Raw genomic sequence first — 25,377 nt, forward strand, 5'->3', positions numbered from 1 at the left:
AATGGCCTTGGGAGAATGCCTTGGAAGAATGATTTTAATGGCTATAATATTATAAGGATCTTTTCTATTTCATTTTTAAAAAATAACTAAGTTAGCTTAACAGAGGAGGTTAGTGAAGTTGATGGTCACACAATGACAGCTGCACCAAAAGCAGGAATATTCTGTTAAAGTGTTATCTCACAGTTTTCTTGTTGCTGCTCTATCCTGAACAGGATCAATCTCATTACTAGTGAGATCTTTCCAACACGCTGACCACCATACAACATACTGACCCTACACTGGGCAAGTTGCAAGACCAAACAAAGTCATTAGGTCTATCAAGCTCTCTTTTTATTTTTCCATAAGTACGGTGGCAATCTGTCTGCAGGACATTGTCAAATTTCACTACTGAGCATGATATCTTGCCAAATGACCCAAACAAATCTCAGCTGGGCAGCTACATTACTCACTATGGCTAAGCAGAACTGTTGCACACCACTAAATGGTCTCCCTGTTTTACCTCAGAACTAGCTTCACTGACATGTTGCAGAAGAGAAAAGCTTTTTACTTATGTATTTTCTGTGAGAGAAAGTGCACCGGTATTTCCTTTGTTACCTATTTTGAAGTGGATGGAAGCACAAGGAGAAGCAAAGCTACTTCAGAGAGTGCTCAATGCGCTGTGACTCAACAGCTCTCATCACCACTACCACTACTGCAAGAACAGCCTCAGGAAGTAGTGTTTGCAACAGGAGAAGCCGAGGAACAGTCAGCGGAAGTGCCATTTTCTCTTTATATAGCCCAAATAAAAATGAAAGAGGGATTTGTTCATGCTGCATCGTGGCCCCCTCCAGATGGGTCCCAGTGCACAGATGCTGGCATTCAGTTCTTAACTGTAGAGTCAGCCAGAGACATGCAGGAAAGCACAAAGGGGACCACAGAGTGAATCCCTTTCCTTCCTTCCTTCCTTCCTTCCTTCCTTCCTTCCTTCCTTCCTTCCTTCCTTCCTTCCTTCCTTCCTTCCTTCCTTCCTTCCTTCCTTCCTTCCTTCCTTCCTTCCTTTCTGCCTCCCTCCCTCTCTCCCTCCCTCCCTCCCTCCCTCACTGCTTCTGGTGATCTCATGTTTCAGATGTCCCAGTCCAGTCAAGCCTACTTACATTTGTGCCTCTCCTAGCACCCTCCCCTATGAAAAGCCTGGTCTTCCCTTCCGCAGCCTTTTCTCTTACACTGCTTGCATGTATTAGATCATTGTACTTTTGTTCATAAAGCACTGGGAGATGAATGATGTTATGTAACAGTTGCTGTTTTATCATTTTTAGAATGATGGAAAAGTTAAATGGGAATATAGACTCCCCTTGGAGCCATGCTGAGCAACCTAAACTCATGTTAATGGTGACCCAAAAGAATATTCAGTTCAGCATCCCCAAAATGGAGGGGTAATGCATTTCAGTGCATATTGTCCTGCCCAAGATGAAAAGCCATTAATAGCTATGGCATACAGGCATGTGTGGCGTGAGGAATCTTTTGTGACATAGCTCCTAGACAAAGGTTTATAAAAATATGTTGTTTTCCTTTTATTTATTTATTTTTAATGTTTGCAATGAATTGTTATTCATTAAGGCCTGATATCTTGTGGATTGTGATATTTCAGACAGGTTTATTCAGATTTCTTTCAATTCCAGATCAGCTAACATAAAACCAATTATGGTTTGACAGATTTCCTTCTTGAAATGTGCCTAGAATTGGCATGCACAGCCTATATTTTCTTCCTTCTTTCACGTTTACATGAACTTTCTCAGATTTGGTTCTCTTTTTCCTCTCATTTTCTTTCACATCATCAATTTGCATCAACATGTTACAAGGCTTCTGCACTGTTTGTATCCCAGGCACAGAGAGATACATGGTGCCTACTAAACTCAGTGAAGGAACTTGACAACAAAATTAACCAGAGTAAGTGCAGGTTCTGGCTGCTGGAAAATGCAATCACAATCTTATCCAAGCCAAAGTGCTAATTCTTCATGAAAGCAATCCTGGTACTCAGTTTGCAACTGATCATGTCAAGAGTACTGCTCTGATGAATAGCGGCTGCAGGGACAGACATTCTTTCTGCAGTAAGAATCTGGTGTTCTGATTCAATGTCTTGCAGCACCACTTGTTTTCAGGCTCACAAGCTGTACCAAGTACCTAAATATTTGCACTGAAGTCCAACAGAAACTAGTGGCCCTAAGGGTTCAGCAAGGTACTTATATCATCTTTGAGTAACATTCTCCAAGATCTGTGCAACCAAAATGCTTGCTGATTAATGTTTCACTTAAATATGTACTTAAAGCTGAGCCCATAGTAAATGCTTTTCTGAACTGTACTCTAACCATGTTTCTGGTTGTATAACTCAGTGCCTGGCATCAACCTCTCTCTTTAGAAAGCATATCCTTTACTGTCATATAAGCCAACAGAAATTATACATCTTTGTAAAGGTGTCAAAGCTGAGTTCAGACTGCACTTAACAACTAACTTAAAAAGCTAAGCTACACAAATATTTTCAACTATATTTTGAGAATATATTTTTGTTGTTGTTGTTGGAAAGTTCTGTTTTATTATGGAAAAATGAAGTATGTCCAAACTGAAGGTTGAAGAATGATTTGAGAAGCCAGCATCCAACCTTGTGGAAAAAGCAGGTTTTTTTGCTCTCACAGAGCTTGATCTTGATTAAGACAAATTCTACTCTAAGTTATAGCAGCAATCCAGAGCATACTGGCTCCAGAGGGAAGTTAAAGGTTCCCAGCATCTTGCTAGAACAAGTCCTGTGGTATCTCTACAAACACTAACTGAGGAGGAAGTCATGGCAATGTAAGAGTTTAATGCCACCGAAGGGTGAGGATTTCAGTTCTCCCTGCTTGCTAACTTCTCTGAACCACTGAGGTTCTCCCTCCTTCCTTGCACTGGCTTTGGCGTTCACTTGCTTTCCAGCTCACTAATTTAACAGAAAACTATCTACTTTGGTGCTGTTGTTACTGTGCTGGATTTTCTGCCAGAATAGTGAGCTCAAGAGCTCCTAGAATAGGAGGCATCACTTGCACGTGTACTTGTACAAGGACAGAACCAGTTCATGGTAAGAAAAAAAGGGCACAAAACAGAAGGAAGAAAAGTGATAAGCAAGGAGGGAGGCCAGGCTTTCCCTTTCTATTAGCAATGAGCTTTTAAGACTCAGTACCAATAGGCCTGATCTGCTTTCACCTACATCACTTTTACACCAGTGTTTCTCCACTAATTGCAATAATTTCTGTTACATACCACTTTCAGATTATTAATATACAAAAGCTTTAGCCACAAGCAGGATTGAACTGTTAAACAAGGGACTGTATTTACACAAAGTCCCTGCTCTGACAAGCTGACAGTCTAATCCACCACAGTGTGTGACTAGAAGAGCTAACTATAGAAGAGGAAAGTGGTCAGGAATGTGAGGGTAGTCATCAGGGGAAGACGCCACCAAAACGTCATCCTGCAAAACTCAATGAATTGTTTAGTACTTATTCAGGTGAGTTAGATGGATTTAATCACTGAAAGTCAATCAATATACTTCCCTGAGTTAAAAACCTTCATTCTAAGTACGTCAACGATCTAGATCATGGCGATTGCAACAGGCAATTATATCATTTCTTTGTTCCATTTTAGATTCAACCTCATCAAAGGGCTAATTCTGCATCTCACCTTGATGCAAAAAAGACTTACTAAAGCACAGACCTGACCAAATCTGGAATGCACCTAGACTGGGCACTTTGTTAGTCTAGTGCAGATAGCTTCTTAGAATATTACAATATTATTGTCCATCTAAATAAACAAGCAAAACACCTAAGAAACCAACACCCAAAATTAATGTGAAAGAGCCAGTTCTCTGTTTTCAGATTCAACCTCCTCCCCAGTTCCCTTCCCCCTCCCCATATTTTGGTTTTGGGCTGAGATTTATGTAACAGTTCTTCACACGAAACATGAAAAATTCTACTTGCTTGGCACTCATCATGACTGTTTTACTGAATAGGAAGGAAAATGTCATTCATTTGGCCATTATTGTTGAATGGGCATGGTAAGAGACAAGTAAGCATAATTTGTGTCTGGGCAGAAAATGTTAAAGCACTGTTTAGCAAGGCTGATTTAAATTTACTGCAGTGCATATATCTGAGGTACTTGAATAAACCATAATTCCAACTTAATATTTACTTAAGTGATAGAAAAAAAAAATTATAAAAACGAACCTTGAGTGTTGACAATCAAGACTCCTTTCTGCTAGTCTTCCAGTATCACCGTACTTGGTAAAGGCATGAAACATCCTTCAGCAATACAACAGGAGATTGAGGGGATGAGATGTCCTTTGCAAGAAAAATAGTAACACAGCGCCTTGATTTAAAGAAGCAATTTCATGTCAGTCTTCACTAGTGAGTTGTACAGTGCTGTGTTATCAGGATGAAGATAATTTCTCATTCATCTCTCAATGACATCTTAACTGTAATATCCACAGCACTGAAAAGATTTTGTTTGGAAACAAAGGAAAACAAGGATGTGTTTTGGTGAAAGGTAATGCTTTCCATCTGAATCCGAGGTATATGCCACACAATGGTTATTTCAGCAGTGTGGCAAGACATTATATTCTTTAAGTGCCATCCATTTCCAGTCTACAATAATTAAAAACAGTGAGCTATGTACAAAAATGGTATGGATACATCAAGGTGACTGGTACTTGTGCCAAAGCAATCTGGAGTGTAGAATAAAGGAGTAGTTTTATAGATACTGCACTCATATTCTACCTTCATGTTACATCTATCCACTCCCTACTGTTTTTGATCTGTTGTGCACTTGGATCAAATCTAGTCACAGCAGACAGTACTATTTTTCTTTTGGTCTCAAAAAGATAATGAAAGTGTAAAACTGTAAAACTAAATAATAATAATAATAATAATAATGCTGATTTTTTTTTTTTTTCCTGAGGGGACAGAAAGCACAGGACCTAATATTTAGAAATTCTGAAACAGTAAGGTAATTAATAAAATTATTTATAAAGAAGTATATCTGCAATAATTAATAATTTAAGGCTCAAAAGAAACTAATATATCATTGAAAATAAACATTTTCTGCTATTGGGTTAAGAGCACCAAATTCACTTCACATACTAGACAAACAGATCTGTACTGATCACAAGTGGAAAATTCTGAAAGTGCTGATCTGCTAATGTCCCTAGTGCTTTAATGAAGTCATATTTCACAGGAATAAGAAAACCCTTTTCACCCATAAATACAGATATACAGATATAAAATATATTAGAATAATTTCAGTTTGAAACTACAGTACAAAAAAATCCTCATCCTTCCCCCCACCCCAAAATCCATTCATTCTCCACACACACAACCCCCAAATCTTGAATATTAAACTCGGAGCAACTGAATTGCTTACCAATGACCCATTTAAAACCAAACACTATTTGCTAAAATAAGTTTCTACAAATTAGATTTTGCACTTTCGTAATTTACCAGCTCCTGCATCATGGAGCATAGCTTATTCTTAGTCTATTTTAAAAATAGGTGACCCTTTGTGTCATGGAAAAAGAACATAAAAACATGTATTCCTGAAGGACTGCTCAGGACAGTGATCAATTTATAAAATATAGCCTGATTAAAAAAACTAACTGGTATGAAAATAATAGGAATAGTAGTAAGTTTCCAACAGCAGCAAATCTTTGTGCATCTCTAAGCTCTAATTTTCTCCTTTCCTTACAGATCTGTTTCCCTGTTGGTGTCCAGACAGAGAGCATAGAGGGATTTTCTGAGATCTACATTACTTTTAGCTTTGATATTGGTTTTCTCTAAAGAGCTGGTGCCATTGTTGAACCCCTCACTGTTTTCCAAGTGCACAACAGATTTGTTCAGAGAGTTTTTACTGGATCTTCTCTTTGCATCTCCCCCCATTGTGCTGCCTTGAGCACTACTGTGCTCTTCTTTGAGGATAGCTTGCTCTTCATGATCAGTCTCTCGGTGGTAGAAGTAATTGAAATTGGACACAATGACAGGGACAGGCAGGGCAATGGTGAGCACACCCGCAATGGCACACAAGGAGCCCACAATCTTTCCCCCCACGGTGACAGGTCGCATATCCCCATAGCCAACAGTGGTCATGGTCACCACCGCCCACCAGAAAGCATCGGGTATGCTGGAGAAATGAGACTCAGGGTCATCAGCCTCAGCAAAATAGACAGCACTGGAGAAGAGGATCACCCCAATGAAGAGGAAGAAAATGAGGAGTCCAAGCTCTCTCATACTGGCTTTCAAAGTCTGTCCCAAGATCTGCAGCCCCTTGGAATGCCTGGAGAGCTTGAAGATCCTGAAGACCCTGACCAGGCGGATGACTCTGAGGATGGCCAAGGACATGGCTTGCTGCTGGCCCCCACCCCCATTGCTACTGCTAGCCCCAGGCTGCTGCTGCTCATGGGCCAGCTCTGTGCCCAGGGTGATGAAGTAGGGGATGATGGCTACAATGTCGATGATGTTCATGATGTTGCGGGAGAACTCAGGTTTGCTGGGGCAGGCAAAGAAGCGTACAAGAAGCTCAAAGGTGAACCAGATCACGCAGGTGGTCTCAATGATGAAGAAGGGGTCTGAGAGGCTGCTGGGTGGCTGCATGGGTAGCGGGTCCCCAGTAGTGCCATTCAAACCTCCGCTTTGTGGGGGCAAGGGCACAGGCATCTCCCTCTCATCTCTGAATTCGGGCAGGGTCTCCAGGCAGAATGTGATGATGGAGATGAGGATTACCAGCACGGAGACGATGGCGATGGCCCGGGCTGAGCTGGAGCTCTCGGGGTACTCAAAGATGAGCCAGACCTGGCGCTGGAACTCGTTGCGAGGCAGAGGTTTCTCCTCCTCCTTGATGAAGCCCTCATCTTCCCGGAATCGCTCCATGGCCTCATCGCCCAGCTGGTAGAAGCGGATCTCGTCAGCAAAGACATCGATGGAGACATTGACGGGCCGGCGGAGCTTGCCCCCGGACTGGTAGAAGTAGAGGATTCCGTCGAAGCTGGGCCGGTTGCGGTCAAAGAAGTACTCATTGCGGAGTGGGTCGAAGTACCGCATGCGCTTATCCGGGTCTCCCAGCAGCGTGTCGGGGAACTGGTTGAGGGTGCCGAGCTGGGTCTCGAAGCGCAGCCCGGAGATGTTGATCAGCACCCGCTGATGGTGCAGGGCGCCCCGGCTCGCCGCTGTCGCCGCCTCCTCCTCCTCCTCACCCGCCGCCGCCATGGCCATGCCCCGCCGGTGGCCCCCTTCCTCGGGGGGTCCCATTTCGTGTTGAGGTGCCGGTTGGGGCGCTGGTTGGGGCGGCTGGGGCGGCGGCGCCCGCCCGTTGAGGCTGCCTGCCCTGCCGCTGCGGGGGCCCGGCGGTGCCCCCTCCTTGCCGTCGCTCAGTCGCGGCGCGGCGGCGGCGGAGCCCGCGATGTGGAGCAGGTCGCTCCGTCGCCGAGCCCGCCCGCTGCTGCCGCCGCCGCCGCCGCTGCCGCCGGTCGCGACATCCTCGCCGCCCGCGATAGCCGTGGCGCCGCCGTTCTCCAGAGTCACCAGCGCGATCTCCATGGGCAGCGGCGGCGGGAGGCGGGCATGCTGCGGTCGCCGCCGGCCACCTCCGGGCGGCCCCCGCCTCGCAGCGCCGAGCGGCCCGGGGGAGCCGCCCGGGGACCCGGATATGAAGGGGAGATCACCGCGATCGCCTGACGTCAACGAGGATCCCTTCTCCTCCGCGCATCCCCCTCCATCCTCCTGGTTGCCGCGTCCCGGACCCGCCCCGCCCCGCAGCCCCCGCAGCCCCCCGACCCTGCAGCTGGGTTTACCGTGCGGCCCCCACGCGTGGATGACTTGCCAAAGGGGCTGCGCGCAGCGGGGGCTCCGGCTATCCGACCCCGCTCCACCTATCAGGAAAATCATAACCGAGAGCCCCGGGGATTCCCAGTGTGTGCCCCCCCCCCCCCCCCCCCCGCCCGCTCCCCCAGCGCACTGAGAACAAAGAAAGGGATTGGGGATGTTTTGTTTTGCTTTGCTTTGCTCCCCAGCCTCCCCCTCGCCCTCACCATGCAGCTCCAAAGGGTGTTTCTAAAGCCAGCGGAAAACAATGTTAGTAATTGCAGTCTGGGACCATGCTTTCCCTGTGATGCATCCTTAAAACCAAATCCAAGGCTGATACGTTTCAATAGATGCACATTTTATTAGAGAAAATGAATTGAAGCAGCTTTATATGATATGACGACTTCAATTACAATTCAGTAATACAATCAATGCTAAGATCTTATTTTCTCTATTCAAACCATGAGTTTATCTATTCTATGCAAGGTCTGCTGGAAAATATTCTCAATATGTACACAAATAGTGTAGGATTAAAATGTATACATATAGTCTTCTAGAGTTTCTGGGTTTCTGACAATACCAAGCGTAGGAAATATTAAGTGAAAAAACACTTTGCCTTTCAGGTGGTATCACTGCAGAGACATTTTTATTGAATCCTTGTGGTAGTACTCGTAGACAATCAAACACTTTACTTAGATTCACTGGGATTAATGGGTTTTCACTTAATTTAATCCATTACCTCTGTATATGAAATATGCCCAAAGATATTAGAAAACACACCAAAATAGAAAACCAGGATTAATTTGAATGATTATTGCAAATGATAATTTGTCTACGACATGGTCATGTTCTGTAATGTACCTCTGAGATCTGAGCACAGAATCACCGTCCTATTATGCCATTGTGCAGGTGAAGTAAAAGATCACTTTACTCACATGAGTAATTCCTAGAAGCAAAATTACAGATATGTTTTCTAGAGCAGCCCTTTGAAAATAATGGGCCTTTGATTTATAGGAATATATCAAACTGCTAAAGTGTATTACAATAGCCTTTGGAACTGGAAAACTCTGCAATAAATACAGGCATACCTGTGTACCCTGACAAATAACAGCTGACCTGTTATCATTGCGTATCAGGGATGATAACCAAAGGAAGGTCTTGCATGCTGGAAACTAGTTTGCTTTTCCAGCTATGTCAGCTCCTCTAATACAAGATATTTCCCCTCCAAACCTTGCCTCGGGACTAATCTTTTATTTAAAGAGGAAACATCCCTAGACAGGTTCACATAGATCTCCCAGAGGCAATGCCAATTGGAATTAATAAATTGCACTCCAGGAGCTGCAGTGCCTGGCCATCACAGCAAACACCTTTGGATTCTTCTTAATGAATATGTCTCCATCATGGGGCCAAATCATAGGTATCCACAGATGCACAGGCTGTGCTTTCATCTGCACAATAATATTATCAGTAACACAACAAAAACCAGATGACTTGACAGCACCTGTGTTTGTTCCCTCAACTCTATAGGTTTTTCATTCAGTGTGCTGTTCCTGCATGTGTTCAAACATAAATACCTGCCCTTTCTCCATCTGCAAACCCCCCTTTCAGGGAACTCACCCCACAAGGGTAATATTTAGCCTTTCCGTGCAATCACCTTCAGTTTACATGACCTGTCATTGCATGAGACCAGTGTCTGCAGGTTCCCACAACCAAACCAACCACCTAGAGGGACATATGCATGCTAACCCTTTCTCACGCTTTCAAGCATCCCTCAGAGAAACCCACATCCATTCTCAGTCCTGTTCCTACATTTCACCTCCCACTCCGAGAGATACTTTCAAAAATTTCCCTACTCAGTATCTTCAGTGTTATGGCAGACAGCCTTTTGGGGGATTCAGCCCAGGAGGGATGACTCTGTGGGCAGAAAAAAAGGGCTGCTTCTTGCCGCTTCTCAGACTGATGTATCCATTCTCCCATTCCTTCATCAACAAGAGGGAGCTGCACTTCAACGATGCCTGGGAGAGATTACGCTGAATTATGCTACCCTGTTTAAAGACCAAGTTTCCAGCCCTTTTCAACATTGCGTTGCAGTGTTCACATCCTGAGTTTGCAAGCAGATGGGATTATACTGAAGTGCTAAGAAAAAGACAGACTTGCTCACTTTCATCTTACTGAAAGCCTTACTGAAAACCTGATGAAGAAAATGTACATTATTAATTGATATAGCAGGAAAACACAGCTACTCTGTTTAGCTTAAGTAGAATATATTTACATTCTTCGCAGCTCTAACAATTCTGACAATTTAGGATGCTGTCTGTATATGTGGGTACAAGGGAAGAGGGGAGGAAAGGGTGAAGAGAAAGTGGGAGGATAATGTTAAAGGGGAAGAAACATCTACTTCAATCAGCAAATTTCAAAGGGCAATGCTAAATAAGCATTCCTAATTTTCTCACTGTGATGAAATGACTACAAACACTTTCTTGAAGAACAGCCCAAACAGCAAAAAGCAAAAATATTGAGAGAAAATATGACACAAGACTAGTGGGACATATCAAGTGCTGTGCTACTGATGTTATAACCAGGTATTCTCTGACAAAGAATTTAGTTCTCTCTCTACTGGTGAGTTAACAAAAAAAAACTTTTTTTTTTTTACCCTAAACACATGCACATGTGCAGTCAGTCCCATACATTCCAGCACATCCACAACCAAATTTACCATTCCATGAAGTTCCCACTGCCACTCAGTTATCCTAATCCAGTCATGATGCCTGTTGTCATCCCCTCTAAATTAGGTGATGCTAGTGTTGCTTCGCCTCTCCCATCTAGTGTGTGACTCTTCCAAGATTCCCTGCTTTACCAACTAGTTCCTATGAGAGGCACACACAAGCTTTGCAGAAGAAACTCTGTCCAAAATAGAGATTTTCCATCTTCTCCCTAAAGGTGAGATTCCCAGCGCCCCCTTACCAAGGTCTCCATGGGGATAAAAGAAGGACCTTATCATTTTGCCTTGCACAGCATCCTGCAAGGGACCTGAATTACACATAACTATGCTCTGATCTGTTTAATCATGTGCACCACACATGAGATGTCTGTAATTTCTTTACCTCATCAGTGTGGCCTGCATATGATGTGTATTCATACTAGCTCTGGCCTTTCCCTCCTATGAGGTACTGAGATAGATGCAGCTGGCTGACCCAAGCTGTCATGGGCTGATGAGTAGCACCCATGCTATTACGCAGCAGGAGTAGCTTCTGGGAGCTGTCGTTCAGTAGGATGCTCCCACACTGCAGGATGGTGCCTTCCTGAGAAATGAATGACCTGCCCTATGTGGGGGTTTCATATGTAGAGAGATCAGAAATGGAGGCAGTCTGCAGATGCTGCATTAATCTACCCATACGCAGACACACATGTGCTATGCATGTTCTGGCATACTTGGCTGGAGGCACCTTGGAGATACCCTTCCCTTTCACAAGCACTCCTGGGCCAACTCTATCACTGACAGCAGCTGTGGAGCAGCAGCATCCCAAAAATTAATATACAGTTCTGAGATGTGGATACACATCCACCAGCCTCCACAGGCTTGATCTGCCCACAGCCCCAGCCTTCAGTGGTGGTGGAACCAGGCGTGTGAGCTTCAACACATTTTGTGGGGACAGGGATCCCACAAATACACCTTGTGGGACAACATGGGAACTCCACTTTTTTATCTCCATGTATTGACCAAATAACATTACCATCACGTCATATGGTGAGAAGGCCATCCAAAGCTGAGAAGAAATCAAAGGGTTAAAGGCAAATCTGATCCTCCTCCAATTGGTTAATTCCCCAGCAGCCTGATCCTCTGTTGTGATGATTCAGGCCAGAGAGAGAGTGTATGACAGAGAGACTGCCACAGTCCCCAAGGGAGACCCCAGAGAAAAGACTTATTTCCTGTTCAGGAGGATTAAATACAAGGCCATTGACAAATCACACTAAACATCTGGATGCGAGCACTTCATTTATCAAGGCCTAATCCATGAAGTTATTCATTAATGAATTCAACAAATTCACCCTCTTCTATATATAGTATCAGCTAATTTATTTATTTATTTTTTAAATACTTAGCGTGGAGATGTCTTGTATCTGCATCAACAGATGTTTATTTATTGTACAAAGCAATCTGAGGCATCCTGCTTTTGCTTAATTGATTGTTTAGAGTAATTCTGCTTTTTCTTTCTTTTCTTTTTTTTTAATATATACTGACTTATTTTCTGATAGCATCCAGAAATACTCCAATAGTTAAAACCCAATCATGTTCCAGACTTTTATATTGTTATGCAATTTTAAACATAAATTCTGGAAACATTCCATCACACACTAATGGAAAAAAAATAAATAGCAATTAATTTTTTTGTGTGTGTATTTTGTTTTGATTAAAATTAGAATCCCTCTCATTTATCTTCCAAGAGAAAGTAAGCACTGAGTAAGTGATCAGGTTAATTTGAAAGTAATTTCATCAAAACATCCATAATTTACATTGACTTGAACAGTAGAAAAGATGTTGAACACTACCAGCTATCAGGCTTATTCATTTAAACAGACTACTTACATTATGCTTTAATTTTGTGAGTGCAAACTACTCCAAGGAGGTATAATGACCCACATTTTACAAGGGATACGCCTGCACACAACTGTGCCCTTGGAAGTCATCCATTGAGCTTGAATAGCACTTGAGTCTGCTCACACCAAAACGACACCATGTAGCTGAGTGCATTGTTTTTCACACAGCTGTGCCATCTTGTTTCCAGCGAAGTCTGCAGGCTTTGTCATTGATATTGGTGGGATCAGCATTTGGCCCAAACGTTTGCATAAATCCAGCTGCAACAGGATATCTTCAATTCAGTCTCAAAGTGTTGGACTCTGCCAGACAGTATGAATCATCCAAACTTGCAATTTGTAATTTCCAGCCCTTGTGACTTACAGTGCATTACTGTGATGTAATCTTTTAACTCTAGGGACTTAGCTTAGAGGGGAAATCTCATTCTTTGCCTTTATTCTCTTTTAAATTCCAGAAGTGTGTACCTGTACTCTCAGCTTTTTGCTTTTGTCACAACAGGAAGTGGACAGTACCAACTCGGATATCCCAATTTAAAATAGAAGAATGAAGACAAAGGAATGCAGTCTAAAAGAGGAAAGAATCATGACCTGAAGAGGCAGAAGGTTACACCTATGCAACTTTATCTTCCCTGTTAAAGCAAGTAGTCTCACAAGTGAATTTTGTGTTGATGCTTTTGCAATTGTTGTGCTCTACATAAACATCTATTTAAGTATGCAAAGCAGGATGTTTCTGGGCAAACTTAATCCTTCCTTATCACCTAAATGAAAATAACTTAATTTTCATCCTATGCCCACTGAAGTCACGTTGACAAAATGTTTCTACCAGTTCAGAAGTGCAAGATCAGGCCGCTCAACCAGGGTAAGGAGGAAGGACAGGTATAGATAGATCAGAGGTTACTTGTCTAGGACAAACAGTTACAGTGATGTGTGTTAGGTACTTGGTCACTTATAACAAGATAGCAGGTGGCAAACTCATTCCTTTGCATTTTGTCATTAACTATGCTGCCAGTCACAGTCTAGAATCCATTGCAGTAATCTCTGTCATACACAAATTAATCTCCATGCACTGCTTAAAACAACAATAAAAAGTTATATATATATATATATGTAAGTGCTGGAGAGGCCCCTTGGGAAACCTTGACTGTGAATACAGTGTGCTAGATACACAGAAGATTTATTTTTCCTGCTTCACCAAACAAAGAGAACCAAGGACTCACCCAGAGGTTTATCATTTAAAGCTCTAACAACAGTTGCATTATATTATGGAAAAGCAGCATAATTCATATAACAAGTAGCAGAGAGAAATATTTGGCAGGAAGAACAGCTAACACAGATTGAAATAAGGCCTGATTTGCTTTTCATATTCACCAATGAAAATCAGAATACTCAAATCAATGGAATTACATTTATAATGTATCACTGTGGTAGTATCATAGAATCATTGTGTGTGAAGAAGGAATGGAAGAATACTAATTTATCTTATAAATGTGAATGTAGCAGCTGAGGGAAAAGTTTGGCATATGCACACAAATCAGTGATGAACAAGTAGCGTTTATTTTGGATATCTAGTAAGTTCCAAATTGATGTAAGATGTGCATTTTTTTTTTTTCATATGCACTCATTTAGACAGTAGATTACTCTCCTGGACTTTCCCATAAAATATAGACTGTTTAAATTTAATGTGAATTTGGCTTTTAAGAACTTTGCATTTCAACTGTGAAAAAAAAAAATCACTACTTTTAAATCACTATTTTTAATTAAAAAGGTAGAACGGAATAAATAAATACAACTACATAGTTTAAAATCTGAATTTTAGATTTTCAAGACCAAATTTTTAACATTACTTAACTGTCTATGGATGAACGGAAGTGCCAAACTCTAGTTCTAATTGATTTAGGAGCAAAAAAGGAACCAACAAGTGAATCAACAAATTCACCGGAGCTATGTAGTTTTGCACTAGCCAGTGAATTGACTTCATAAATTTTGTATTAATGCTCATACAGTTTGGTATGAAAGATATTGCTTAAGGTGGTGGAAAACTTTTCATCTTTGATAAGAGGCAAAAGTTTGAAATAATAATAGTAATAACAAATGGGAGAAAAAAGTTATCAATGGAGAGCCTTAATTTATTCTTCCTAACCAAAAATATGGCATCTATAGCAAGCAATACCAAATAGTCCTCATGCATGAAAACTTCTCTATTGATATGAAAGCAACAAAAGGCAAATAAGAATTCCAGCATTCCAGAAAGTGTTACATTATGATTCTTACTACATTAGTTTCCTAGTCAGGATGGAAAGGCTTGTGTGACATATTAGAGACAATAATGCCGTCTTTAGCTTCAGAATAGTGAAAGAACAGAGGCAGCTGTTCAGTTGGGCAAAGTAATATCCAGTTTCCTTCACGGTTACTCTAACATAAAGTGAAACCATAAGGGCCATATAGCTGTAATTCATCCCAGTCCTACTGGAAGTTTCCTCAATAGGAAAGGCTGGGGTGAAGTGTACAGGTGAGTGCATCCCACAGTTACAGTAATTCCTGGCTGCTGCTGTCACATGGACACTGCTTTGAGGCTGGAGGTACCTGAGCCTGCCTGGTCTACAACGGTAAGCTGAGATGGTCTTATGAATGGAAAGAAACTCTACAGAAATGAGTCAAGGACTCATAGTTGAATGATAGACTTTGCAAACCATGCTGACAGATGGAACGGAAAGTGGAGCTCTTCTGGTGCTAATTTCACAAAGACTTCTGTATTGATGACTACGTGGCTTGGCTTTGTACCAGCTTCAAGTAAGTGTGCCCATTAATATCTTAACTCTTGAGTTTATGTTGTTCTTTTTCTCTTCCTAACTCAAAATATTTGAAGGCAACCAAGGGTTTGCACACACGAGCCTCACATACACTCCCCAGATACGTTTTCCTTCATGCAATCATGACAGAAGCAGCAGAGAATTTGCAAATAGGCTCACTCTCCTCTTTGGTTTTCTTTAAGTTAGCTTCTTCTTCTTTCCCCTAGTGTACGTCCAATAGTAGTAGTGTAGGAAGAGAGCAATGAGGCTGAGAATGTAAAGGAAGACTGCAATGTTGAAACCATCAGGGAACGGGCATTCTGTGAAGAGGTTGTAGGAAGAATGAACAGCGATGGCCACAAACTGGCACTGGAAAAGGTGGAAAAAAGAAGCAGACAGATTAGGGATCCTACATATCCCAACTGAATGTTTAATTCATCATAAAGAATATCACAACATACTACATACTCATAGCATTCTCAACCCAGAGTAATACTGGCTTGTTTCTCCTGACATCCCTGAAAAACTTGCTTTTCAAGTCCAGCAGTGTTTTCCCCAATTTAAAAAGGAACACAACGTGTCCACCAAACATTGAGTCTTATGCACTGCTGCAAGGAGCACATTTGAAATCCAGCCTCTCCCTCCTAGGAGAACACCATTGCCTTTGTGTCACTTTTCTGTCGCAAACTGGTAACAGTTATTTTGGAATATGGAAACTAACGGTGGGAGAATCCATGTCTTCCCTATTGGTAATCAGATTATTATACTGTTAATGGTTTTGATTGCTATTTTAACTTAGAGAGAGGTGGTACAGATGTTACTTTTATCCATTTTGACATGAATCCTTTTTCCTTTGTATTCTACCACATCACTTAATACTCTGATGCAATGAGTTCTACCTACTGAATGTATATTAAATGAAAGCTGATTTCCTGCTTTTTGCATCACAAGTATCTTAATTTCTTACAAAATTTTCTTGTTCTGCTTTTGCCATTAAGGATAAATAAGAATTCCGGACCAGCCATCTAACCAACACTATTTTACATTTACCCTAGCTTTTCCTTCTCTTTTTGGCAACTGAATACTTTTTGTTTCCATAACCTCTCTTTATGTGGCATTAGCTCTCCCACATGCTTTAACTACAACCATTGTCCTTGTCTGTAACATGGCTTTTATTCTGTATCTTTGAAAAAAACAAAGGGTTGTACAAATTTGTCACCTCTTCAGAGATGAGGAAGAGAAAATTCAAAGGGCCTATCTACACAGCAAGTGAAACTCACACATTTTTCTTTAACTCCCCTCTGTTTGTCTGCAGTTATATATACTCTTCCCTTCTGAAGAAATTCAGTGAAGGCTGCCCAATCTCCTGCCCTCCTGAAAATCCAAAGCTTTCAAAATTAACTGCCACACACCTCTCAAGATCAAGCTGTTTTTCGGGTTCCGCAGGGTGAAAAGGTTGCCACATAAAGCAGAAGAGGGATAAGTGTTGGAAGCTAATGCAGTCACTGAAGGCCTCTTGGTAGTTTCCTGAGAGTACCATTTAGAGCCGGTAATCATCCAATTCACCTCTATTACTGATACATTAGGAAACCTAAGGACATGGTGGTTTCCATAAACAGCAAGCACAAAGACCTGTGCCAGTGAAGGAACAGAAACAGACAGAAGGTGCCTTCACACCCAAGACATGGAAATGTAGAGATAAACACATGAATTAATTACCAGCTGCATGATGGTTAGGTAACGTTTCCACCACAGGTAACAGTGCATCTGTGGTCCCAGGCTGGCCAGGGCATAATAGCCGTACATGAAGATGTGTACAAAGGAGTTTAGCATCCCAATAAAGAAAGCTGAGGAATAAAGAAGTCAGTATGAACAAGGCATATGAACCATTCAAAACTAACCTTTTGGTGAGCTCACATCCACTGTGATGGTGCTTTCAAAATACTACCCATGTGTGTGAACTTTCAATCGAGATTCTACCTAGGATGTATTTCATATTCTCCCTGTACCTTTCAACATATTTCCATCCTATATCTAGTATTCTGGGACAGAGAAGTGCCTCAAAGACAGAGGTACTTGATCTTCTGACCCAGGCATTTCATACCATTCACGTGTCAAGGCCATGTAGTCAAAATGACTCCCCCCAGAGAGTTTACCCTAGCTTCTTGTGTAGAGCCCACCTATACTGGTAAAAGAAAGCAGTCTGAATACAGACCAGAAAAGAAGTGAGGGAGAACTGGGTACAGTCAGAACAGGAAACAGAGACAGAACCTTAACCACTGCATCAGGCCCAGCTGAATGGAGAGCGCTGGTCTAGATGGAGATATAAATAGGCCTAGTATAGGATAATACCGTTTCTGCGTGGACAGGGAATGACTGGCACATTCTTCTACTGGAAGAGGCAGTTAATATAGCAGTCTAAATAGCCCAAAGAGCTGAGCAGATGTTACCAACTGAAATGCACATGTTTTTCACACCTTTGGAAATAAGTGAGCTTCCTACCTACCAGTCAGCCCATCTGCACTGTTTATGCTATCTCCACAAGAAAATTAAAACACAAGGTGTCCACTTACCTTGTCCTCCAGGCACGTATTTCACCCCTGACCACCAATTGAACAGCATAGTGCCATGATGATACACATGCAGAAAAGTCACCTGTTCTTGTTTCTTGCGCAGAATAATGAAAACCTGAAAGAAGCCAAAGGAAAATCTTGATTTGGTATGTTTTGATAGAAGATTTTATGCTAAAAGTGATAGTGATAACAGCAGTGAATAATGATTCTAAATCTTCCAAAACTCATTTCTTCTGCTCTTGATAGAAACGGGTGAAATTCAAAACATGCATTACATCCCATATTATCTGTAATGAAGAGAAACTGAAGGATACCGTTTCTTCCACTGAGTCCCAACTATTTTTACCTTTGGATTCAGGTCCTAAGGTCCAAAGAGGACTCATCCGAATCTCTGACTGAGCTTCCATATAATTTACAGCTGCTTTGGTCTGATCCTTTTCAGGACAAAGATTAGATTCTTACTGGTACCAGAGAATGACCTACAGTGCTGTGATGAATGTCCAAATCCTCTGGAATTTGCATTAGTAAAGAGAATGATTTTCATATATGAATATGTGTCATGTCACTGTACTTCTGCGCGCACACACACTATCAAAATGTGAATCTGCTTTTCAGGGACCCAGGACTGACAAAAAGCTGTTTTTCTTGCTGATGAAAGCAGAGAGAGGATTGGTGAACTCACTGGCAAGAAGCCTAGGAGGGCTCCATGTGCTGATTCACTTTTCAGACAGTGTGTTATCAATTTTTCTCACAAAGAGCACTAGACTGCGAAGTCTTTGGTCAGGATACAGTTTACTCCTGCTGACCTATCAGAGAGATATGATTCCCTTGTTAGTTCAGTCAACTCTTTATTATATAGGAGAACACCCGACAGACAAGCTATAAAATAGTACTGTCTTCAGGTGAACTTTCAGTTTTACATGGGGCACAAACCTTTAACCCACAGCTCTAGAACAATGTGTCAGATAAGCAGAACGCATACTTGTATGTGTGCAGTTTCTTTCCTGCCCAGCTAACCACTGTTATTCAGCCAAATGGCCAGTGGCATGTTCTGTCTGGCAGCAAATACTCCAGCAGCCTTAATCAACTGGTAGCTAAGATTTTGGGAGACCATCTGTTAATAGCCATTCTTAGAGCTTCTCCCCAGCACTGTGGTCAGGAGGGAATGTCATCCCACAGGGAGAGTGCTGGAGAGTGGAAAGTGTGCAACCACTGGAACAGAGATGGGCAAAACGCACAGGAATGATTCTTTTCTTCTGGAAAGAGGTTTTTGAGGAAAACTATCAGCATGATATCCTGTGGCATTGCTGGGCGCTTGCATACAAAATGCTGTCATAAACCAGCACACTGAAGCTGCACCCTCTCCTTTAACAGTATCAGCCTTACTCACATTAGCAGGCAGAACAGAACGCATGAAAAACAGCATTTACTAAAAAGCACCAACTGAATCAATACAGGATCAACCAAGGACATTAGCTTATGGCACTCTGCCCCATTCTGACAAGGAAGCAATTTGTTTACAGCGCCAGTTCTGCTGCGGAGCCGAGCCAAGCTTTCCTTACCGTATCAAGCAGTTCGATGACTTTGGAGAAGAAGAACCACCAACACACTCTTGCCATCTGCCGGGCATCACAAGGAAACGCTGTTAGACCTCAACGCAAAATGACTGCCCAGTCTTACTGCCTGAGACTTTTAACTATGAAGTGTGTGAACACTGCCAACCTGGGATGGACAGCAAAGGAGAAAAGCTAAGTGTTTTGTTGTTGTTGTTTGTTGTGGTGTTTTTTGTTTGTTTGTTTGTTTTTTTCTTTTTAATGACAGTTGTTTAGTTGTTTTTTTCAGGTTGGGAGCTCAGGAAGGACTGTTGATCTGCAGGAAAAGCATTCCAGGTTTCTTTAGCAGTATAGATGAGTGTTTACTAAATTCCTTGCTCTTTGATAAGGCAAGGGTGTGCTGCCCTGAAAACATTTCCAGCATGATGGCAAATATTTGAAAAACTGGAAAGCTGATATCCATGCTTAGATGTGTTCAAAACCTGTTAGCATTCAGAAGAAAAACAATACCTCTATAGTCAGACAGAAGAAACTCAATCAGCATTTTGGAAAGCTGAAGTTGGTGGGACCGAAATCCCCCTGTGATAGGCAGACAAGGAATTTTTTAGTCAAATCCTCCACCTAAAAGAAATTTTGAGTAAGATTTGTGCCATGGAAATTTTGGTATATGAAAATTGTTTTCCTAGTTGGCAGTGATCACTCAGAATCCTTACATAATCAATGGAAAGAGACATATTTTTCAGATGTAATTTACAATAGCTATACAAGATGTCTACCTTTCAGGTGGTAGGAACACCTTCACTGCAGTGATCAAAGGCAGAACTTAGATGGCTATATTAGCTGAGATGATTAATTTGTTGAGAACTGAAGCAAAGTGTAACTGTTGGCTAAGTTCTTAGGGATGACAACTGCTGTTTACCAGGCAAATAATCTGCATACCAACAGGAGGAACAGGGACTAAGGCAAGTTTTTTATAAAAGTATACCCTCATTCCTAGTTCACTTTGGCTATAATCCACCGGCTGGCACAGGTAGCTGTAGTCATCCAAGACTGAAGTTATCAGAAACTGAAACAAAAGAAAAGCAATGAGATCTATTTTATGTTCAACACCATCTGTTCCAAAAAGATGCAAGTATTAACGCTAAAAGTCATAGGATCTTTATTTAGTATTCACTGATAGAAGATCAACGTAATTTATATAGCTGAACAAATAGTAAAAACCTAAAACAAAATACTTCACATCTGTGTTGGAATATGAAAAAGAAAATTTGTTCTGTGCATATTTGTAACTCTTTATGTAACAATGAGAGTGCTCAAAAAATTTAGCAGGAATAATGAATTCTAGGCTTCAGAATCTCTCTGCAAGAATCTCTCTGTGTTCTCATTTGCAAAGACTTTGTACTATTTTGTTTTGGCTGTTTGCATTTGCCTATTAATTGGAAAACCAAGAACTATATTAATTGTACCAGTGCAACCAAACAACCAAGCACAGACAACCAGTAAGAATTATATCATAAATTGAAAGGTCAAATTTGTTGATACTAAAAAGTTTTTCAAAACAATTCAGCAGTACTATCTTGAAGAGTTTTCAGTGGCATGTTAACTTGTAGAAAGGTTTGGACATTGAGAAGAAGAAAACAATGTCATCAGTACTCTTGACAGCAGGAAGCTATAGTGTGCTTGGCAGTCCTGGAGAAGATTGTACAAGTCTGAAAAAGCAGTTCTCCTAGAGGTGGGTCCCTCACCAGCCAGGCATGAGAAAAAGTGTCACACATCCTCCATACACTGTAGGATATATCAATTTTTAACTTGTTCATTCAGGATTATTTCAACATGAATTTTATTAATGAGAGGAAGATTCAAAAATGGTAGGAAATAAGGTATACTTCGGAAATATTTCATCCCTTTCAACAGGGCAGTATTGCCCCTCTTGTGGCAAAATGTAGACATGTCCAAATCAGCACCCACTCCATTCGTTAGAGTCCACCATCAAAAGCTGTTAAAATGTTTCTGGCTTTCAAACAGTTCCCAGATTCTTATCCAGAAGGGAGCAATCCTGTCTCCTCACCTCATAAAACATGTAACTTGATAGCATCATCATGGATAGATTGTAGGCGACCAGCAGACCTCGCAGCTTCAGCGGTTTCTGGTTACGCATGTAGAAGGGCCCCAGTGCCACAACAAGGAGGTAGAAGGCAAAAAGGAGTGTAACTGGCAGTGGAGAGTGGACCAGAGGCCATGGGTCTGTCCTTGGATCTGAAAAGCAAAACACACAGTCAAATTTGCTCATCTTCCACATTGTGTAGCAGATATATTTAATTATTTCCTTTCATCCTGCTCTCTGTGGCACGCTCAAAGGCAGAAAACCCCGAGGCTCCATGTGACAGACTACTAAACAGCTTTAGCACTACATTAGGATTAGGGCTGTAGCGCCCATAGGACTGCTTTGCTGAGCACCAACCTCCTGTGGCACAGTAGGGAACAGGTCTTTCCTGTCAGGAGCTGGACTCCTCACCCCTGGCTGCAACACTGTCCCACACACTGGAAGAAAAAGTAGCTTGAGACACCTGCATCAGAGATGCACAAAACAAACCAAAGAGTTCCTGAATCTTCAAGAGCATAAAATTTTACAGCTAAATAATAGATTGTTTCCATCACTAATGTTATTTCCTTCATGACACACAATGTTCAGGACATCTGAAATTCTCCACCCCCTTATTTTTATATCTACTTATAGGGTGGACCCTCTTAAAAGCACAGCTTTTTTTCTGCAAAGTCACAAAACTCTTCCCTGTGCTAAAGTTGCTCTTCAGTTCTTCATGAAAAAAAAACTTAACAGATTTTCTGTCACTCTTCCTCCTCCTAATCCTGCCTCATCCCTGACCCACAGAAATGCAGGAGGCAAAAATGCTGTTGTTCTCATCCATGCGTTCCTCTTCTATTTCCGAGTTGGTCACTGCTCTACTAAACTTCCTCATCATCTCCCTTTGCTTCTTGACCTGCCAGTCCTAAAGGCCTCTCATAGGGGATGCTTGCTGAAGTCCTCTTCTGAATTTTATTCATTGGCTCAATCAACATGCCATGAGCTCCAGGGTATTTTTTAAAAATGACATTCCTGTCCACAGCACTTTGCTAATCTCCATTCCTTTTAGACCTCCAAGTTTTTTACTATTCCTGTTTTATGTAATTTAAAGGCTTTGTCAAGAGCTCTTTGATATTCCACTTCTGGATTTAACAGTCTGTCAGAAGTCCTGAATTCCCATTCAAACTCTTCTGAAATTCAAGTTCTGAAACATTTATGACCAACAGTCTATGTCCCATGTCCTTCCCTTACCAGAACCACCACATAAGCCTGCCACGGCAGCTGCATACAAACTTGTGACATTTAACCTTGGAGTTCTCATAGAGTTTTGCCAAACTGAATTTATAGCTACTGAAGACCTGAGGTCTCCTAACTACAAAGTGGAAAACCTCAAACACTGAACTGTGTTTTCTGTCAGTATCTTGATTACTGGTTTGACTTGAACTTGCATCACAAGGAGTTTAAATCTCAGAGTATCAACTCTTTGATTTACAACACATGCATTAAAAATAAATTAAAAAATCTATAATATTCCAGACTTATAATATAGTCCTTAGCACATCTTTCTTGCCATCCTGTCAGAGCCCATTGTAAGTTGAACAGAAAGTTGTTGGGAATTCCCCAATGTAGGAAAATCCCCCATCATCCTTACTCTCATACAACTGGAGTGTCCCTGAGATATATTTGAAGACTTAAAGGAAGTTCAGGATGATGATGAAAGAAAAGTGAAAAAATGTGGGCTCATAGGAGGATCACACTGACAGGTTTGTTCTTTGTGATCATGCTGTTCATGTGGAAATTTCTATTTAAGATAGCATCTCTACCTACCTCCACTTTCAAGGATCCAGTTGTAGAATTCTTGAGTTTTCTGCAAAGTTGAAGCCATCACAAGTTCTGGAAAGAAATCAAAATGAGCATTCTCAGGATCATATCAGCCCCATTTATCCTAGCCTTGTCTGAGTCCTGAAAAAGGAGACACGTTAGACAAAGCTCAGGACTCCAGCCATTAAAAACAAAATAATTTGCTCTCTCTAGGAACTGTAACTTTGGACCAGGATCAGAACCATATTTTAAGAAGGAAGGAGAAGAATCCTCTTGTAATGTTTAGCTATTTGTTTACCTTCTGTATGTCCAGATTTCACTGCCTTGTTGATGTTTCACCAGCAAAAAACACCTTGACTATCTGTATTCAAAATATAAAGAGCTCTGTCTACCATGTGATTATGTTAGGCACAACAGAAAAAGCAGTGGAGGCACAACATGTGCACTAGGACATAGACCAGGTGTCAAAATTGAATTCTTTCAGAGGCTTTCATGGAGATTGCATGCTAACATGCAGTTTAGGACTAATTTATCACTCTTGCAACTCTAGAGATGTTGACTAAGCTATGTTGGTTATTTAGCTTTCTGAGGAACAGTATAAATTGTGTGGGTTTGTTTGTTTGTTTTTGCTTTATCTAGTTATACTATAATATAGTATATTATTATAAAGTATAATACTCATATATAAAATGTTGTTTCTTCTGTTCCCTGTTTTCCTTTAGTAGGGAGATCTTTTCAATGGTATTCAGAAGTGCCAAAGTTCACCTAGAAAACACTTTATTGCAGTGATTTCCAACAGCCTTTGTTATCTGTTGTAGTTTTGTTTCATTAGAAAATATATAAGGACATCTTCTTCCCAGATTCATCTCCTCCTGGTACTGAGAAAAACACATTTTCTGCTTTGACTTCTCATAGATTGCTGAGTCTAAGAATACCCATACCACCTTTGGAACTGTCTCCTCTCCTGTGCCCACTGAGGTTCCTGCTGCAAGAACAGTAGCTTGTACATTACATGGCAGGAAAAACTGTGGCGTAATATAAGACCTCTTATACTAGTATAAATACGTTTTTAAGGGGCTTTATGAGTATAAACATTTTCCTAATACCCAGACCACACAGTTCTGCTCGAACTACAAATGCATAGAGTGCACTATTTACCAGCTGTACCTATGTACAAAAAAAAAAAAAATTAAACTAACATGCCTGACTATATCCCAATTGTACATGGATTTACTCTGGTGAAACACAACAAAACGTACCTTTACCTACGCCTCCCCATCTGCAGACCTCACAGCCTGACATGCATCAGCAAACACAGCACCATTATGCTGATATAAGCATAGCTACACATATTTCTCTTCTGCAGTCAACCACTGCAGTCAAAACACTTTGTTCTGCTTCTCTGACATAGGCTCTGAGAGTGAGCGAATCTTGTATGCATCCTGGCACAGAGGCACACACCCTTGTAATCTGGGCAGAACCTGACAGCAGAGAGATTAGTTAGTGATTATCAACTGGCTCAGAGTCAATCCAGCAGGGATTTCATATGGCTACATGCCCTTGGAAATTCCTTACACATTCCAGATCACTCCACTCCACTTCTTTTGCTTCCCCCAAACCATAGACTTTATGCCTCATGAAAGAAATGAGTGAAAGAAAAAAACTGTGAAGGAAGAACAGACTTACCCCACCAGTTCAGATGGCTTAAGTCTCCCTTTCTTCAGGGTGTCCCCAGCATATCACCAGTTTTCCTGTCACTCTGGGTACATGCAGCAGACAGCAAAACAAGAAGCTGCAAGAGCGTGTGCCGTTAAGCAGACATCATGCCCAGCTTTCCTCTGAACAAACGAAGTGAGTAAGTAGTCTGTCTGGTGGGTCTCCCACAGATGTGGCTGATCTTCATGCCTTTTAAGTACAACACAGCATCCCCCACGAGTACCCACTGTAAAATCACCGCGAGATGCAGACAAGGTGTTGTTGCTGAAGGCAGTTTCGTAACTTTGCAGGAGACGAGGTTACATCACATACTCCTCCCCCTCCCTCTCCCCACATGATTTATCAGATTAGGGAACTGGAAAGAAAAGGAAAATGAATGCTGAACAGGACTGGGACTCC

General features: G+C 41.6%; 2 protein-coding genes across 7 annotated transcripts in view; both read right to left on the reverse strand.

Annotated features, from left to right (window-relative positions):
- The window catches only part of LOC101801434 (potassium voltage-gated channel subfamily A member 5), a 41,692-nt gene extending 33,809 nt beyond the window's left edge, over window positions 1-7,883 (reverse strand). For all 4 annotated transcript variants that reach the window (XM_072042555.1, XM_038169154.2, XM_072042552.1 and 1 more), the window contains exon 1: window positions 4,227-7,883. In XM_072042555.1, coding sequence (XP_071898656.1) covers window positions 5,736-7,583 — 1,848 coding nt within the window. In that variant the 5' untranslated portion in view covers window positions 7,584-7,883 and the 3' untranslated portion in view covers window positions 4,227-5,735. The remainder of the gene's footprint in view (window positions 1-4,226) is intronic.
- Window positions 7,884-8,184: 301 nt separating this feature from the next.
- Window positions 8,185-25,377, reverse strand: part of LOC101801566 (very long chain fatty acid elongase 4) — a 47,134-nt gene continuing 29,941 nt past the window's right edge. For 2 of the 3 annotated variants that reach the window (XM_038166797.2, XM_005012644.6), the window contains 9 exons: window positions 24,949-25,054; window positions 23,269-23,334; window positions 21,427-21,614; window positions 20,344-20,424; window positions 19,368-19,424; window positions 17,806-17,920; window positions 16,952-17,079; window positions 16,645-16,864; window positions 8,185-15,601 (listed from right to left, as the gene is read on the reverse strand). In XM_038166797.2, coding sequence (XP_038022725.1) covers window positions 15,537-15,601; window positions 16,645-16,864; window positions 16,952-17,079; window positions 17,806-17,920; window positions 19,368-19,424; window positions 20,344-20,424; window positions 21,427-21,614; window positions 23,269-23,326 — 912 coding nt within the window. In that variant the 5' untranslated portion in view covers window positions 23,327-23,334; window positions 24,949-25,054 and the 3' untranslated portion in view covers window positions 8,185-15,536. Of the gene's footprint in view, window positions 15,602-16,644; window positions 16,865-16,951; window positions 17,080-17,805; window positions 17,921-19,367; window positions 19,425-20,343; window positions 20,425-21,426; window positions 21,615-23,268; window positions 23,335-24,948; window positions 25,372-25,377 lie in introns of those variants that run through there. The other variant, XM_027449921.3, reaches the window with a different exon arrangement.

Source organism: Anas platyrhynchos, chromosome 1 (assembly GCF_047663525.1).
Source record: "Anas platyrhynchos isolate ZD024472 breed Pekin duck chromosome 1, IASCAAS_PekinDuck_T2T, whole genome shotgun sequence".
In the NCBI taxonomy this organism is placed as follows: domain Eukaryota; kingdom Metazoa; phylum Chordata; class Aves; order Anseriformes; family Anatidae; genus Anas; species Anas platyrhynchos.